The sequence below is a fragment of the Alternaria metachromatica genome (assembly GCF_023757995.1).
Source record: "Alternaria metachromatica strain BMP 0045 chromosome Unknown scaffold_3, whole genome shotgun sequence".
Taxonomy (NCBI): domain Eukaryota; kingdom Fungi; phylum Ascomycota; class Dothideomycetes; order Pleosporales; family Pleosporaceae; genus Alternaria; species Alternaria metachromatica.
This window is the reverse complement of record NW_026055494.1, coordinates 1,192,000-1,205,292: the sequence shown is the minus strand read 5'-3', so window position 1 is coordinate 1,205,292 and position 13,293 is coordinate 1,192,000. Positions and strand designations below refer to the sequence as shown.

At 55.2% G+C, this 13,293-nt stretch overlaps 4 protein-coding genes across 4 annotated transcripts; 2 read left to right on the top strand and 2 right to left on the bottom strand.

Annotated features, from left to right (window-relative positions):
* Positions 1–2,000: 2,000 nt before the first annotated feature.
* J4E83_002049 (uncharacterized protein) lies at positions 2,001–3,572 on the bottom strand (the record flags this gene model as incomplete). The annotated part of the gene is made up of 5 exons (XM_049329001.1): positions 2,001–2,453; positions 2,498–2,911; positions 2,971–3,231; positions 3,290–3,370; positions 3,453–3,572. The coding sequence occupies 5 exons, from the start codon at positions 3,570–3,572 to the stop codon at positions 2,001–2,003; spliced, it is 1,329 nt and encodes a 442-aa protein (XP_049191973.1).
* A 1,134-nt stretch (positions 3,573–4,706) lies between these two features.
* On the top strand, positions 4,707–5,856 carry J4E83_002048 (uncharacterized protein; the record flags this gene model as incomplete). Its single annotated transcript, XM_049329000.1, has 2 exons — positions 4,707–4,827; positions 4,901–5,856. The coding sequence occupies 2 exons, from the start codon at positions 4,707–4,709 to the stop codon at positions 5,854–5,856; spliced, it is 1,077 nt and encodes a 358-aa protein (XP_049191972.1).
* A 1,333-nt stretch (positions 5,857–7,189) lies between these two features.
* J4E83_002047 (uncharacterized protein) lies at positions 7,190–10,156 on the top strand (the record flags this gene model as incomplete). The annotated part of the gene is made up of 3 exons (XM_049328999.1): positions 7,190–8,247; positions 8,361–9,321; positions 9,383–10,156. The coding sequence occupies 3 exons, from the start codon at positions 7,190–7,192 to the stop codon at positions 10,154–10,156; spliced, it is 2,793 nt and encodes a 930-aa protein (XP_049191971.1).
* A 1,217-nt stretch (positions 10,157–11,373) lies between these two features.
* Positions 11,374–12,738, bottom strand: J4E83_002046 (uncharacterized protein; the record flags this gene model as incomplete). The annotated part of the gene is made up of 3 exons (XM_049328998.1): positions 11,374–12,343; positions 12,395–12,535; positions 12,584–12,738. The coding sequence occupies 3 exons, from the start codon at positions 12,736–12,738 to the stop codon at positions 11,374–11,376; spliced, it is 1,266 nt and encodes a 421-aa protein (XP_049191970.1).
* Between the last annotated feature and the right edge of the window lie 555 nt (positions 12,739–13,293).

The following is a 13,293-nucleotide window of genomic DNA, read 5'->3' as shown; positions in this document are numbered from 1 at the left end:
TGGTTGGTAGATGGTAGTAGTATGCGGACCCGAGTATTTGCATGTATCGAATTGAACAAGTAACTGGTGTTATTTGCAATGCGATAGGCAAAAAAGAAGCAAAAGGTATGTGTCGACAAACGGTAATATCCCAACGAGAGGAGCACCAACAACGCGAGGCACGCGACCACTAAATACCCTTTCCCCCACCACACACACACCTCTACCCGACGCATAACAGTCATCCCAAAGCAGCCTACAGCACCCCAGCATACCACGTCAGGGGCCGGGCGCCACGCAGGGCTATACCCAATCCGCGCCGCTCCCACAGCCGCAGCAACCCAACTGTCAATAAACAGGCGCAGTAGTTTCAAACCGCGGGTTCCATGCAAACCACAAAACGAGTGTGCGTCTAGACCGGCATGCTATGGACTTTGTCGATTAATGTGGGTACTCGGGTTGACGATGCAAGGCCAGACCCTGCGCTAGCCATCGCCGATCCCACATTAACCTCGTTCCTGAGCTTGCAAGGAGATCACATGGCTGCAAGGTCATACCCGCAGCGCAGGGCGATCGCATTTGTTCTGCGCGATCATGGCAAAGAGGCATGGACTACTTTTCTTCCATAATTTCCTTGATTGTTGAGACCAAGCTTTTCCCGTTCAACGCTGATCGCACACGTTGCCTAGGTGTATGCCCAGCGCCGATGCGTCGCCGGAAGCAGTTGGCGTTTTAGACTCACCGTCGCAGGATACGCTGTGTCGATGCGGTCAAGTAGAGCGATTGGCTGCACGGCGGGGTAAAAGGAGAAGGGCTTGGCCTTTTTTCCGCTGGCGAAGACGCACTACACCGCCATATGTGCTTTGCCGGCTTTAAGCTTTGGGGTTGCTGTGATTGGAGCACGTTGGCAGTAAAGGCGTTGAGTTGACAGCAGGAAACATTGTCGAGGCAGTCGTCCGCATGACTGCACACTCAATCTCCCAAAAGAGCGTCACGAGTCCAGCACCCGGCCAACCTTCTGCCCTCCTTGCACCAACCCTTTGGATCGCCGCACATCGGGTCTAACGAGAGAATCGATGATGGGGGATATCGAAGGCGCTCAGCGCAGGAATACAGAACAAAACATTCCCGGCCATCCTTACAAGTCGGCCATTGCTCCGCTCCGCGGCACCCCTTTGCATCGCGACGACGGCGCCACGTCCGTTGCTTCCCGAGGCCGACGCTTTCATTCACACACAGTTATCCACATCGCTCTTGTCCCTGCAGCGACAATGGCCAAAATAGACATATACCGTTCTGCGCCAGATGGAACACCTCCCGCTTTCAAACGTTGAGGTGGCTCGTAATCTCCACCCTCGTGTTCTTCGTAATCCAGGATTCTGGACTTCTAGACCGCTCAGAGCTTGAATCATGTGGGAAGCAGTCGTTCCGAGTAGTGTTGCGTCCGGCAATGACGGGAGGCTCCACCCTTTCGAGCGGCTGACACCTGACGTACGACATCCACCCGGGCGAACATGAACCATGGTTCCTTCACCGCATTATTACACTGCCGAAGTGGTTCCAAATCGGGCCCACGTAAATCCCTGAGCAAGCCCTGTTGACGCTGACTGAGCACTACGTCAACATGGACGTGGAAACAATTGCGCAATAGGCTCTGCGCAAGTCTGCTACTGCAACAGCGGACTATGGTCGTGGAAACATAGAGTAGTGAAACGATGGGGGTGTAAGTACACCCGAGTATTGTATTCGCAGGCGAGTCTATCTCTGCGATCTCTTTGTGAGGGAAGGAGGCCCGGTCGAGTGCCTCGTAACATCCAAATCAAAACTCCGACTTGCTTTTCGAGCAGTCTTTTCCGAACAAGCCACCCAAAACAGACCATGTGAACGCCCATGTGGCTCGTGGAGCTAGCAATGATTGGCAGCAAGCGGAACCAGGCACGAGGCCAAGGGAAAGTATGGGGTACGCAAAAACAAACGCCAGATTATGATGTAATACCCAAAACGCCATAGTGAACCTTGCTTCATCTTATATCCAGCTGGAAGGGTTTGAACTTGGCTCCAATAGTGCTGCACCGCGGACACGTCGGCGCACGACCGCGGTTGTGCTCACTGACAAGTACATCTACGCACTCTTGACACAGACCGCAAATGCATTCTGAGCATGCATAGCTGTCGCGCAATATCGACAGTTTCCGGCATGCAGCGCAGTAGATCTGGACAGGGAAAAGAGAGCTAGGAGATGAATCGGAGAGACCTTGGGAATGCATGTGGAAGTTTTGGCCGGACATGGCTGATTCAATGGAAGACTCGACGGAAGGGAAAGGCTGAAGGTCCGACATATCCGGAGGTGGAGGCGTCAGAGCGTTATTCAAAGGTGATGCCGTGTATGACTGAAGTTGTGAAGCAAAGTTGAAGGGAGGTAGAGAGGTTCTGTTGTTCATCATGTGAGGGGATTGGTTTGGCGACTGTGGCACCTGTTCATGTTAGATAGAATAGCATAGCAGAGTGTAACACCAACCGGCGTGAGATCTCGGCTATCCTCTTCTGTGGCTGAAGCAGCAGCATCAATCAAGTCTTCCCACCGTTTACCCATAATGGCCGCAGCGGTTGCCGGCTCAGCCGAGTATGCTTTCCTGTCGTAGCTCAGCCTGCGCGAATAGTCCTTGGACTTTTGCCGCTCGTGTTTGCCCTTACGAGCATTCTGTCCTACAGATGACTTGCGGGGTCTGTTCGGTTTGAGAGAGTGAGCGCCAGGAGGGAGAGTGGAGGAGCGCCCGGGAGGCGATCGTGCGAGGGAGGAGGGGAGCAGCTCTTGCTGTATGGAAGTAGAAGTGTAGTAAGGTTCTTCGGCATTGATGTGTTGTTCTATGGTGGTCGGAGCGAATCGTGCGCGAGGCCTGTAGTTCTTCGAATCGGGATCGGATGCTGCGTCCTGTTCACAGCAGTTGTTAGCCTGATCTTGTGTGGGGAAGGTGCAACGCGGGTCCATACCGGATCTGAGTCCCAGTCGTACTCGGCACGATGGTTGTGTAACGAGGCCAGGGCAGCCGCAGCAGTCGCGGCGGGTAAGAGTGACGGCCGGCGCATTTCGTCCGATGTGCGAAGATGATTCGTCCCGAAGTCGGTCTCGAAGAAGGAGTTGTGTTCGCTTCCGCCATAGTCGTATGTCTGCTGGGGCGGTGCTGAGGTCGTCGCAGGTGGAGGTGGGGGTCTTTCTTGCGGTGGTGTGTTGACCATAAGCATGAAGCTCTCCTGCAAGCGGAAACAGTCAGCAGCGTATTCGGCCAGCGCCGGCCATGGACAAGCCTACCTCAGTCGCCGGCAACTTGGAGATGTAATGCTCAGGATGGGCGCGGCGGATGTGCTCCTGCATGGACCGGAAACGCTTCTCCTACGCATGTGTTAGTCTGCACCCCGGAGCTCTGGAGCTTTGGAGCTTGCTGCAACGTGAAGCAGCAGCGGGAGAGACTTACCCCGGTGCAACGCTTGCGACAGGCCGAGCTGTCGTGGTTTCGCAGCGGGCATACTACGACGTTGTTCTCGTCGCTGACGGAGAAGGAGCTCGTCAGCGGTGCTGCGCGCGACGGAGGCATGGCTGCGAGCATCAATGGCAGGAGCTTCGCGACGAAGCAATGGCACGTGGAAAGCGAGGCGCTGGGACGGGGAAGCTCAGTCCGAGCTTGCGCAGCTGAGGGGGGAGGCTACAGTGACGGCAGGAGCGGGTGTGGTGACTACGGCGGGTGGAAGAAGCTCTGAGCTGAAGTTGCTGCTACTGCGGATAGACGTAACTGGATGCGGGGCAGCTGCGAACGGCGGCGGGGCTTCGAGAGAAAGTGATCAAGTAGAGGCTGCGTTCAGGAATCACGATTGACCATGTAGAAGAAGAAGCAATGGTACTGCACCGCTGCCGTGAGGGTAGAGCTGTATCGCCACGACAAGCTCGAGCGGAGGAGCAATCAGACGGCTGCCCTGGAGCTGAGGCGAAGAAGCTGATAGCTTGGAGAGCTTCGTGCTGCCCAATGACCTACCGCTTGAATGGGGATTTGCGCGCTCCAATCAGAGATGGCTGGGAGCAAGACGACTCATAATCAGCTAGACGGCGCAGAAGCCTCCTCCCAGCTCAAGTCCCGTGCATGCAAAGAATTTTGACCAATGCGATCTACTGCTCGGACTCTTCACCAGGACATCGGCTGCGGCGCCATGAAGATTTTTGCTCCTCAGATGCCGAGCTAAAGCCAGTTTCGGCCGGCGGCAGGTCCAGGAAGGCTGCACTTGGTTGCAGGGAGCTGCATCTACCACATTTCGGCAACAGACTTGGGGTGAGGTGGAAGGGTAGTGGGAAACGTCAGAGAAGAGAGGGACGGAGAGTGAAGAAGACGCACGAGAAGACGAGCTTTTGACGCGCCGGGGTGGAAACTGTTGAGTGACAGGAGCAGCGTGTTGCTACCTATGGCTTTCTAAACTCGTCACATGCACCTCGTCTGCACCTGCTGTTTCTCGTCCACGCTCGTCTGCGACTACCCTCTCGCGTCAACCTTCCAGCACAATTGCTTCTGCTGAGCGTTCCAAGGCGATGGCGCAAGCCCGCAATCATCATTGACATGGGCATCACAGACTGACACGGCAGCGCGTAGCCCGTCGCCTCGCCTCCCTTTCTTCATGTCTTACGTTGCCGTTACCCCGTCGTGCGCGTGGCCGACATTGTCTTGCACTTGTTCTCCGCTAGTATGGCTCTCTCCGTCGAGTCGCTGAATGGAGACACTTCTTTTCTCCTTACCTTTGACCCACCCGCTGCCCCACTATCGTCGCCGGGATTGTTCCCAGGATCGTTCACGATTCTGGTTGACCGTAAGTCTCTGAAGATCGCGTGTGATACCGCTGGAGGCCGACTTGTAGATGGGTGCTAATGTTTCCTGACCAGCCTGGCTTTCAGGGCCCTCCATCATCCTAAACTCCGTCTTCTCGCATTCTGTACAGAGAGCGAAACCATCCGTCGCGAGCCTGAGAGACCTTGACCGCGAACCCGACCTCGTGCTTATATCCCAAGACAAGCCAGACCACTGCCATGAAGCTACCTTGCGCCAACTCCCACCAGACTGCGAAGCGACTATTCTAGCCATACCGTCTGCAGCCAAGAAGATTCGCTCATGGAAACACTTTCGTCCCAGTCTTGTGCACGCTCTGCCGAAGTACGTCGAGGGAGATGGCCAGTCCATACACCGTATAGTATTACCGCCGCCGTCTCCCCGAGGGACATGTGGTGAGGTGACGGTGACTTGGATTCCAGCCAAGCGGGACCTTTCCAAGGTACATCACGCGATCGGGATAACATATCGGCCTCCTTGCACAGTACTCTCGTCGCTAAGCCCAATGCACTACATCAACCTGCCTATGAGCCCGCCCCCCTCTCCAGGATCGCCAATGACAATCGCCTCATCGCCCCGTACGTTGGTGCCGTCACCAAACAACGATCGAGAGAAGACCTTGTCTGTCATTTACTCACCTCACGGTGTTTCGTACGACGTGATTCGTCCCTACGCAAGCTCCTACCTTGTATCGGAATCCGCGCTTCCCCTCACAGCGCTTCTACATTCTTTTGACTGCGTTGAGAACCCTTGGTGGCTTGGAGGTAACATATCAGCTGGCAGTCCCGGTGGCACAGAGATCGCCAAGAGTCTGTATGCCAAAGCCTGGATATCTGCCCATGATGCAGACAAGGACAATCGGGGCTGGGCCGTCAAGTTGACTCAGATTGCACAGCACGCGGTTGACGAAGTGAAGAAGATGGTGGAAGAGGGTGTCATCAGGAAGACGCTGCCAAATACCGAAGTCTGTTCGCTGAGGGCCGGCGACAAGCATCGGATTGCTGTAGGATGAAGACAGCGCGGTTACTGCCTATCTACCAAGTCCTCCCAGCCATACACCGACTGCGCGATAAGGGTGTTTTGAGATTTGGCAGTCTCCATGTCGTCTCAGGTGCGACAAGGACTTTGAACTCGCCATTACTGGAGTCGCATGCTCAAGCATGGGTATATATGTTGGCGTGCAGGGCACATAAAGGGAAGCCAAAGATGGCTAGCGTGGAGAGCGCGGATCTTCAATGTTGGCCCCGAGTGCGCACTGCTCAACAGAGATGCACTGTCGAGTGTGAGGATGTTCCAGACTGGTCAGATGTTTATACGCCTGGACATTGCGGGGAGGACATGTATTTGATGGTGCACTGGACCCTTACTTGGTCGCCCAGGTATTGCGCATTCTGTGATGGGCGGACGAAAACAGGGCTGGGTTAGCCAGGAGATTGGGAGTGGAGCTGGAGCTAAATAGAGCCGAGGACAGACAAGTGGGCAGCGTGCGGCGCAGGGCAAGGCCGGCTCGCCTCCTCTGTTGTCCGGTGCTCGGGGCGACAACGTGGGCTGCATGGATGGGGACTGCATAGCAATAGCAATAGCAAGGTGCAGCTTGGTGTAGAAAATAACCTTCAGTTTGGCACGCCATGGTTAAGAATAGGGTGATTGCGAGCCACAGCATGACGCCGCACCCGAGCTGCTGGGACTATTGGTGTGGCTGAGGGATGCATGCCGCCTGTTCTTAATCCAGACGCGCAATCTCCCTCTACGGGCGCGCGCAACACAGACAACATGTCCAAGTATCGCAGCGATGGGGCCTTTGGGGCGTGAAAAGCAGCGCAATGCAGTGGTGAATGGGGCCCAGCATGTCCGACTGCATTGAAACTGCCGTGATGCAGCAGGAGCCGGGCCCGTGGTCATGTTGCTGGTGGCTTCGCAGCGCGCAATAAGGCACTGTCCACCTGCCAAGGCTAGCGCAAGACGGAAGTCGGATCGCGCCCGGCGAGCAAAGGGCTGAGCGAAGTGCCAACTGTCGAGCATCACAGCTCGACTCGACTCCTGGCCGCCGACACACCCACGCCCATTCTTGCGCCCACCGTTTTTCTTATCACGACCCCCATTGCTCCAGCGCCTGCCGCCCCGCCGCTGCCTCCCCTCAGCGCCGCTCTGCTCTGCTCTGCTCCCCTCTGGTACCTAGTCTCTGCCGGCGCTGCACTACGCAATCCCCCGGACGACGCCCAACCCGACCTTCACCAGCCACACGTCGCACACACACACTGGCTTCTCACGCTCCGCCGACCCCTCCTCCGCAGCGCTCGGGAAAGGCTGCCTCTTTGATGAGCGTAACCATCCATGAGTCGCAGATGATGCCCTCGTATGGCGCCGAAGCAACCGACCGCTCTTCCTTTGCACATGCTCAAACATCACCGCCTCCCCCCGCGCGCTCGCCCTCGGACCGCTCGCCCCCCAATGGCACCGCTGCCGCGATGAACGGGAAGATGGCCAATGGAATGCAGCCCATGGCAAACGGCCGCCCACCCAGGCCCGCGAGCATCGACAAGCGCCTGTCCCAGGACGACGCACGTCATGCCCGGAGCAGAGGAGACTACATGGACGCCGACAGCTCCAACACCAAGTCGCTCGACACGCAGAGGCAGTCGAGCGAGCGCCCGAGCAGAGACGACGGCTACTTCGCCTCGATACACAGCAGCAAGACCAAGGACCGCCTCTGTGGCAGCACCACGCACGTCGAGCTCGGCCAGATCGATGCTCAGGACGGCACCAAAGAAGCAAGCAGGGACTTCTATGTTCCGCACGTCGGCTCCGTCTCCCATCCTCCCACGTCGCCGTCGCCGCAGCCCCAACCCGACGAGGGCACGTCCAGTCTGCAGGTACCGAGCCAAGCGCATCGCGTCTCCTCCCCACCTGCCTTCAACCACAACAACCCCGGCCCCTCTCAACAACCTCATCGTCTGCAGCAACGTCATACCCTCGAGGTCCCCAAGCTGCAAACATCGCGCGCCCGCGAACCCCAGAACAACGCCGACGACGTCATCAGCGCTAGTGGACGCTTCTCGCCTTCCACACCGCACAAACGGAGAGGCTCCATGTCGCTTGTGCGTCGGACCACACGCTCCGTCAACTCCGACATGCATCTCGACGAGGTGCCCCAGGACGATGAGGCCGCGCGCTGGGCTGAGCACATCCGCCAGAAGCGAGCAAGCAAGCGGAAGCGCAAGGAGGACGAAGACGAAGACCGCGTTGTGGTAGGCACTAAGGTCGACCAGAACCACGTCAACTGGGTGACAGCCTACAATATGTTGACGGGTATCCGCTTCACCGTCTCGCGAACCAACGCCAAGATGGACCGAGATCTCACTGATGCCGACTTTGACGCGAAGCACAAGTTCTCGTTTGACATGTACGTGCCGGCCGGCTTTCCTTGCAACATCAAGCACCTGCTAGAGTTCACCTCCACTTCGTCTGGCAGACCTCTGTTCTTTGCTCATTCGCACAATACTGACACTTTCACAGAACTGGTAACGAGCTTACTCCTTCCGCCAAATACGACTTCAAGTTCAAGGACTATGCACCATGGGTCTTCCGCCATCTCCGCACTACCTTCAAGCTCGACCCTGCCGATTATCTCGTGTCGCTGACCAGCAAATACATCCTTTCCGAGCTCGGCTCTCCCGGCAAGAGTGGCAGCTTCTTCTATTTCTCCCGCGACTACAAGTACATCATCAAAACCATCCACCACGCCGAACACAAGTTCCTCCGCAAGATTCTCAAGGACTACTACAACCACGTGCAAGAGAACCCAAACACTCTTCTTTCCCAGTTTTACGGCCTGCATCGCGTAAAGATACCCTATGGACGCAAAATCCACTTCGTCGTCATGAACAACCTGTTTCCCCCGCATCGAGACATCCACAGCACATTCGACCTTAAGGGTTCTACCATTGGGCGAGACTTTAAGGAAGAGAACTTGGCAACCAACCCCCGCGCGACACTGAAGGACCTCAATTGGTTACGCAGAAACCAGCATCTTGAGTTAGGGCCGTCCAAGAAGAAGATGTTCATCGAGCAGATGCAAAGAGACGTCAAGTTGCTGCAGCGCTTACACATAATGGACTACTCGCTCCTCATTGGTATCCACGACCTGGAAAAGGGTAACGAGGAGAACCTGCGAGACAAGACACTCAAGGTCTTTTCACCAGGTGGAGAGGAGGCACCAGAGCCCCAACCGAATCAGCTTATGCGGACGCCTTCGAAGTTGGAGAGTGCTCGGAAAGCAAGGGAACTGAGGCAGATGGTCAAGACACAGAAACCAGTACCCATGGGTCAGACGTCTAGCAAGATGCCGAATGAGTTGGAAGATCCTAACCGGAACTTCTACTTCTATTCTGACGATGGTGGCTTCCGAGCCACTCACGAGGACGAAACCCCCGGAGAGGAGATATACTACCTTGGCATTATCGACTGTCTGACACACGTAAGTTTGCAGCGTACAGCGTACAGCGCGTAGGCCTCGCCAAATACTAATTATGCTCCAGTACTCTTTCATCAAACGTATGGAGCACTTTATTAAAGGCATTGCTAATACCGAGTCTCAAATATCTGCTATACCTCCCGAGCGATACGGCGATCGATTCATCAAGTTCATCAGCGGTGTCACCAAGACTAGAGAAGCGGCCGAGCGTGAGAAGATGGAAGAGGCCACAAACGATCTCAACGAACTCTCGCTTGACGGTGTCAATGCGACTGCTGCGCAGCGCTCGTCGACCGACCGTGTGCTGGAGAAGGCCGAGCATCAAGCCGACCGCTCGCGGCGACAAGGTCATGGCGAAGAAAACGTACCAAATCTACACTTGAGGGCAGTACGTAGTCCGTCGGCGGAAAGAGGAGAGATTGGGACCACTCTGCCTGTGGTGGAAGAGGCCGGTGAATCTTCAAGTGTTGGCGGGCACAGCAACCGGAGTGCCTCAGATCGCCATGCTGCCAATACGAGTAGCGAGAAGTCCTCGTTACCACCACCCACAGGAGCGCCCTACCTCGGCCCCCCACGACTTGAAGCCAGAGCCAGGTCTACATCCAGGGAAAGGGATCATGCACAGGGAAGGCCGCCGCCTACACCGCCGAAGGACTCTGGCACCGCGAGTAGCGATGGGCGCCCGCCTACACCGGCAAAGGACGCCGAATACATGCCCAACAGGCACTCTGGACCACCCACACCACCAAAGGAGGACAAGAGGGGAGGTATACCCAGAGCCTCTTTGGACAAAGATCTACCGCGCACGCCATTAGAGACCACTATCAGGGTCGGCTAAACTGGTTAACGAATCTGTACCGAACTCGTCATTTCACCATAACTTCTCATACAACGCCTTTTGCATACCGTCTGGCAATCCACCGGACCTTTCCTTTGTCGCCCCCTTGCGTCGCGAATGCATGATACCATGAGCCGCCGCCCGTTACTATAGGGCGTCGAGTCGCTCCTGCTTTTCCTTTGTCACATTTTTTCTCTTTTTCTTTTCTCTTTCCTTTCTGGGAGACATGTAGCTCTTCTCCCTTATTGTTGGATCACGGAATGGAACGGATGGCCTGCGGTGCAATTGTTGTCCTTTGCCTCTGTCTTTGCCGAGCTTGAGGTGCTAGTGCGTGGAGTCGGTTGCCGCTGCTGCGTGTCTTTGTAGGATAGTTTCTAGTCGGGTGGATGGAGGAGGAAGAAGCAATAATAGTTGTTGATGGATTTTGGTTGCGAGTTGCCGTTGATACCAAGAAGAGGTGGTGTGGGAAGGGGAAGGAGAAGCGGGTATGCTGACAGAAAGGAGCGTTGGGTGGCATATCTGGTAGATAGACGAAAGAAGTTATAAATGCATATAATTAAGTAAGCTTGTCTCCACTGATCTTGGTGGTGTGTAACTAAAATGGCGCATAGATGGCGACACAAGATGAATGTCAATGTGTAGTATACTGGATACAATATCAAAGTCAGTGCAAAATCCCATTGAATCCAGGAGTTTTTCCCGTGTACAAGGACTGCCCTGTGCTGTACTGCATGGTCTCTTGTCTTCGTGGGTACGTCATATACTTCTTAAGCTTTACTCACTCACGAACAGCAATATTTGCGTGGTATGTGTATGCATTGTTACCGCAGTAGTACAACATGACTACCTTGACATGTTTTGCCGAATAAGAACAATACAGTCATGCTTGTAGACATGTCCAATCTGATAGAAGCAGTAAGGAAAGGATTGAGTATATGACCCATGTGGTAAATATAGGAATACTCTCTTCCACTTCCTTTTACCTGAACGTGAAGGATAGAGCTTAGTAGTGTACAAGCCTTGGTCTAGATGGAGAGCAACGTATAGACCACACAGCAGCAATCGAGGCATAGTCAAGGTGATATTTATGTTGTTTCATGCATTACCCAAGCCACCACGGTATATAGCCGCATAGGGTACGAGACCCCAGGGCCTAGTCTATCTAGTAGTACAATCCCGCATGCCCCTTCTCAAGTCCCCTCCAAGTAGCGATGCGCTTACTTGTAGAAATCGAACTTGTCGGCCTCTGCCGCACCCTTGACCTGGCTGGTGTATGCCTCCTCCAAATCGCTCTGGATGATGTTGTACCTGTTCTTGCGTACAGCCCTCAGACCGGCTTCCTGCATGATGGCTGCGATGATGGCACCAGAGAGGGGGTCGTTTCGGACGATCAAGCTGTCAAGGTCTACCTCAGGCGACAAGCTCATCTTGCTAGCGATGGTGGAGAAGATAAGACGGCGCTCACGGCGGTCGCGTAGCGAAGGGAACTCGATCTTCCTGTCGAGACGACCGGGTCGGAGCAGCGCAGGGTCGAGGGTATCCGCGCGGTTCGTCGCCATGATGACCTTCACGTTGGACGTCTGGTCGAAACCGTCCATCTGGTTGAGCAGCTCGAGCAGGATACGCTGAACTTCTCGGTCGGCACCTGTCTGCGCATCGAAACGTTTTGTGGCAATAGCATCAATCTCATCGATAAAAATGATGGATGGGGAGTTCTCGCGCGCCATTCTGAACACGTCACGAACCATACGTGGGCCTTCACCCAGGTACTTCTGTACGAACTCCGAACCGACAACACGGATGAAGGACGCGGTCGTGCTGTTTGCTACAGCCTTGACCAACATGGTCTTTCCTGTACCCGGAGGTCCGTATAGCAGTACACCGCGCGGTGGGTCGATACCGATCTGCTTGTAGAGGTCGAAGTGTGTGAGCGGCAGTTCAACAGCTTCCCGAATCTCCTGCTTCTGCATATCTAGACCTCCAACATCGGCGTACGTGATGTCTGGCTTCTCGTCTTGACCAAGCATGGCAATCGAGGAGTCGGCCTCTGGTGGCAGGATGTCGACGAGGGCATTTGAGTGGCGGTGCAGCGCGACGGATGACGATGGCTTGAGGAGTTCGCGATCGAGAGTGGACAGGATGCGGACGACGTAGTTGGAGCCGGTGGACGATTGTACGATGCCGGTGCTGCGCGTGTTAGTGTCATGACGCAAGCGCTGTGCCTGTGTTGAAGCTTACTTCTGGTCGATGGCCTCCATGAACTGCCCTATCACCAGCGGTACACTCTGAATGCGCTTGATCTCCTCCTGTGCCCTCACCAACTCTCGCTTCAGACTCCGTTGCTCATCTTTGATGTACTCTTCCTGTAGATGGATGTACCTGCGACTGTTAGCCACCTGCGGTTCCATGTGCCTGAGCGCTACGAACTCTAATTGCCGTTGCAGCTTCTTGAAGGTCGAGTAGTCATCGCTGCCCTCGGTGGAGAAGCCCTCCAGGGTATCAAAGTTGGGTATCGACGACGGGAGCTGCTTCTTGTGCGGCGGGACGGTGTTGGCCGGGTTCTCCATGGCGGTATCAGCCATGATGATAGTAGCTGGATGGACTTTGTGTAGTTGTAAGTCGGTGGGGGATATCAGCAGCGAGAGACAGTATTCGTCAGTGGTGACTGTTTGTGGCGGGATGTTGGTGAAGGCGGTGCTTGTGTGTCGCAATGTTGATGAAGCTCATGGAAGGCGCGATCGGGCAATGCGAGGCGGTGCCGCCGACGTCACGTGAGCTCGACGATCACTCCAGGGCTCCAGCCAGCTAGCTCAGACGCCATCTGTTGCGACACGTGAAAAAGTAAATTCACGACGCTCTTATTACACGCAGGCAGACCTATACACTAGGACAATATGAGATTGTAACACATCGGTATTGCGCGTCAATACCCGTCCCGACTGCAACCAGGCTTCTATGGCATGCTAAAGGGATAGTCGAAGACCCTTGCTCATGGCTCGAGACAGCTATGCAATGGGCCTGTATGAGGGACGTTATTCAACTCGCGGTGTGACCTTTCCTTCTGGCTGGAAGCAGATGTGGAGTACGAATCAGCTCTAAAGTCTAGTTTTACCTGACCCCCTTGAAGTGTTTAAATC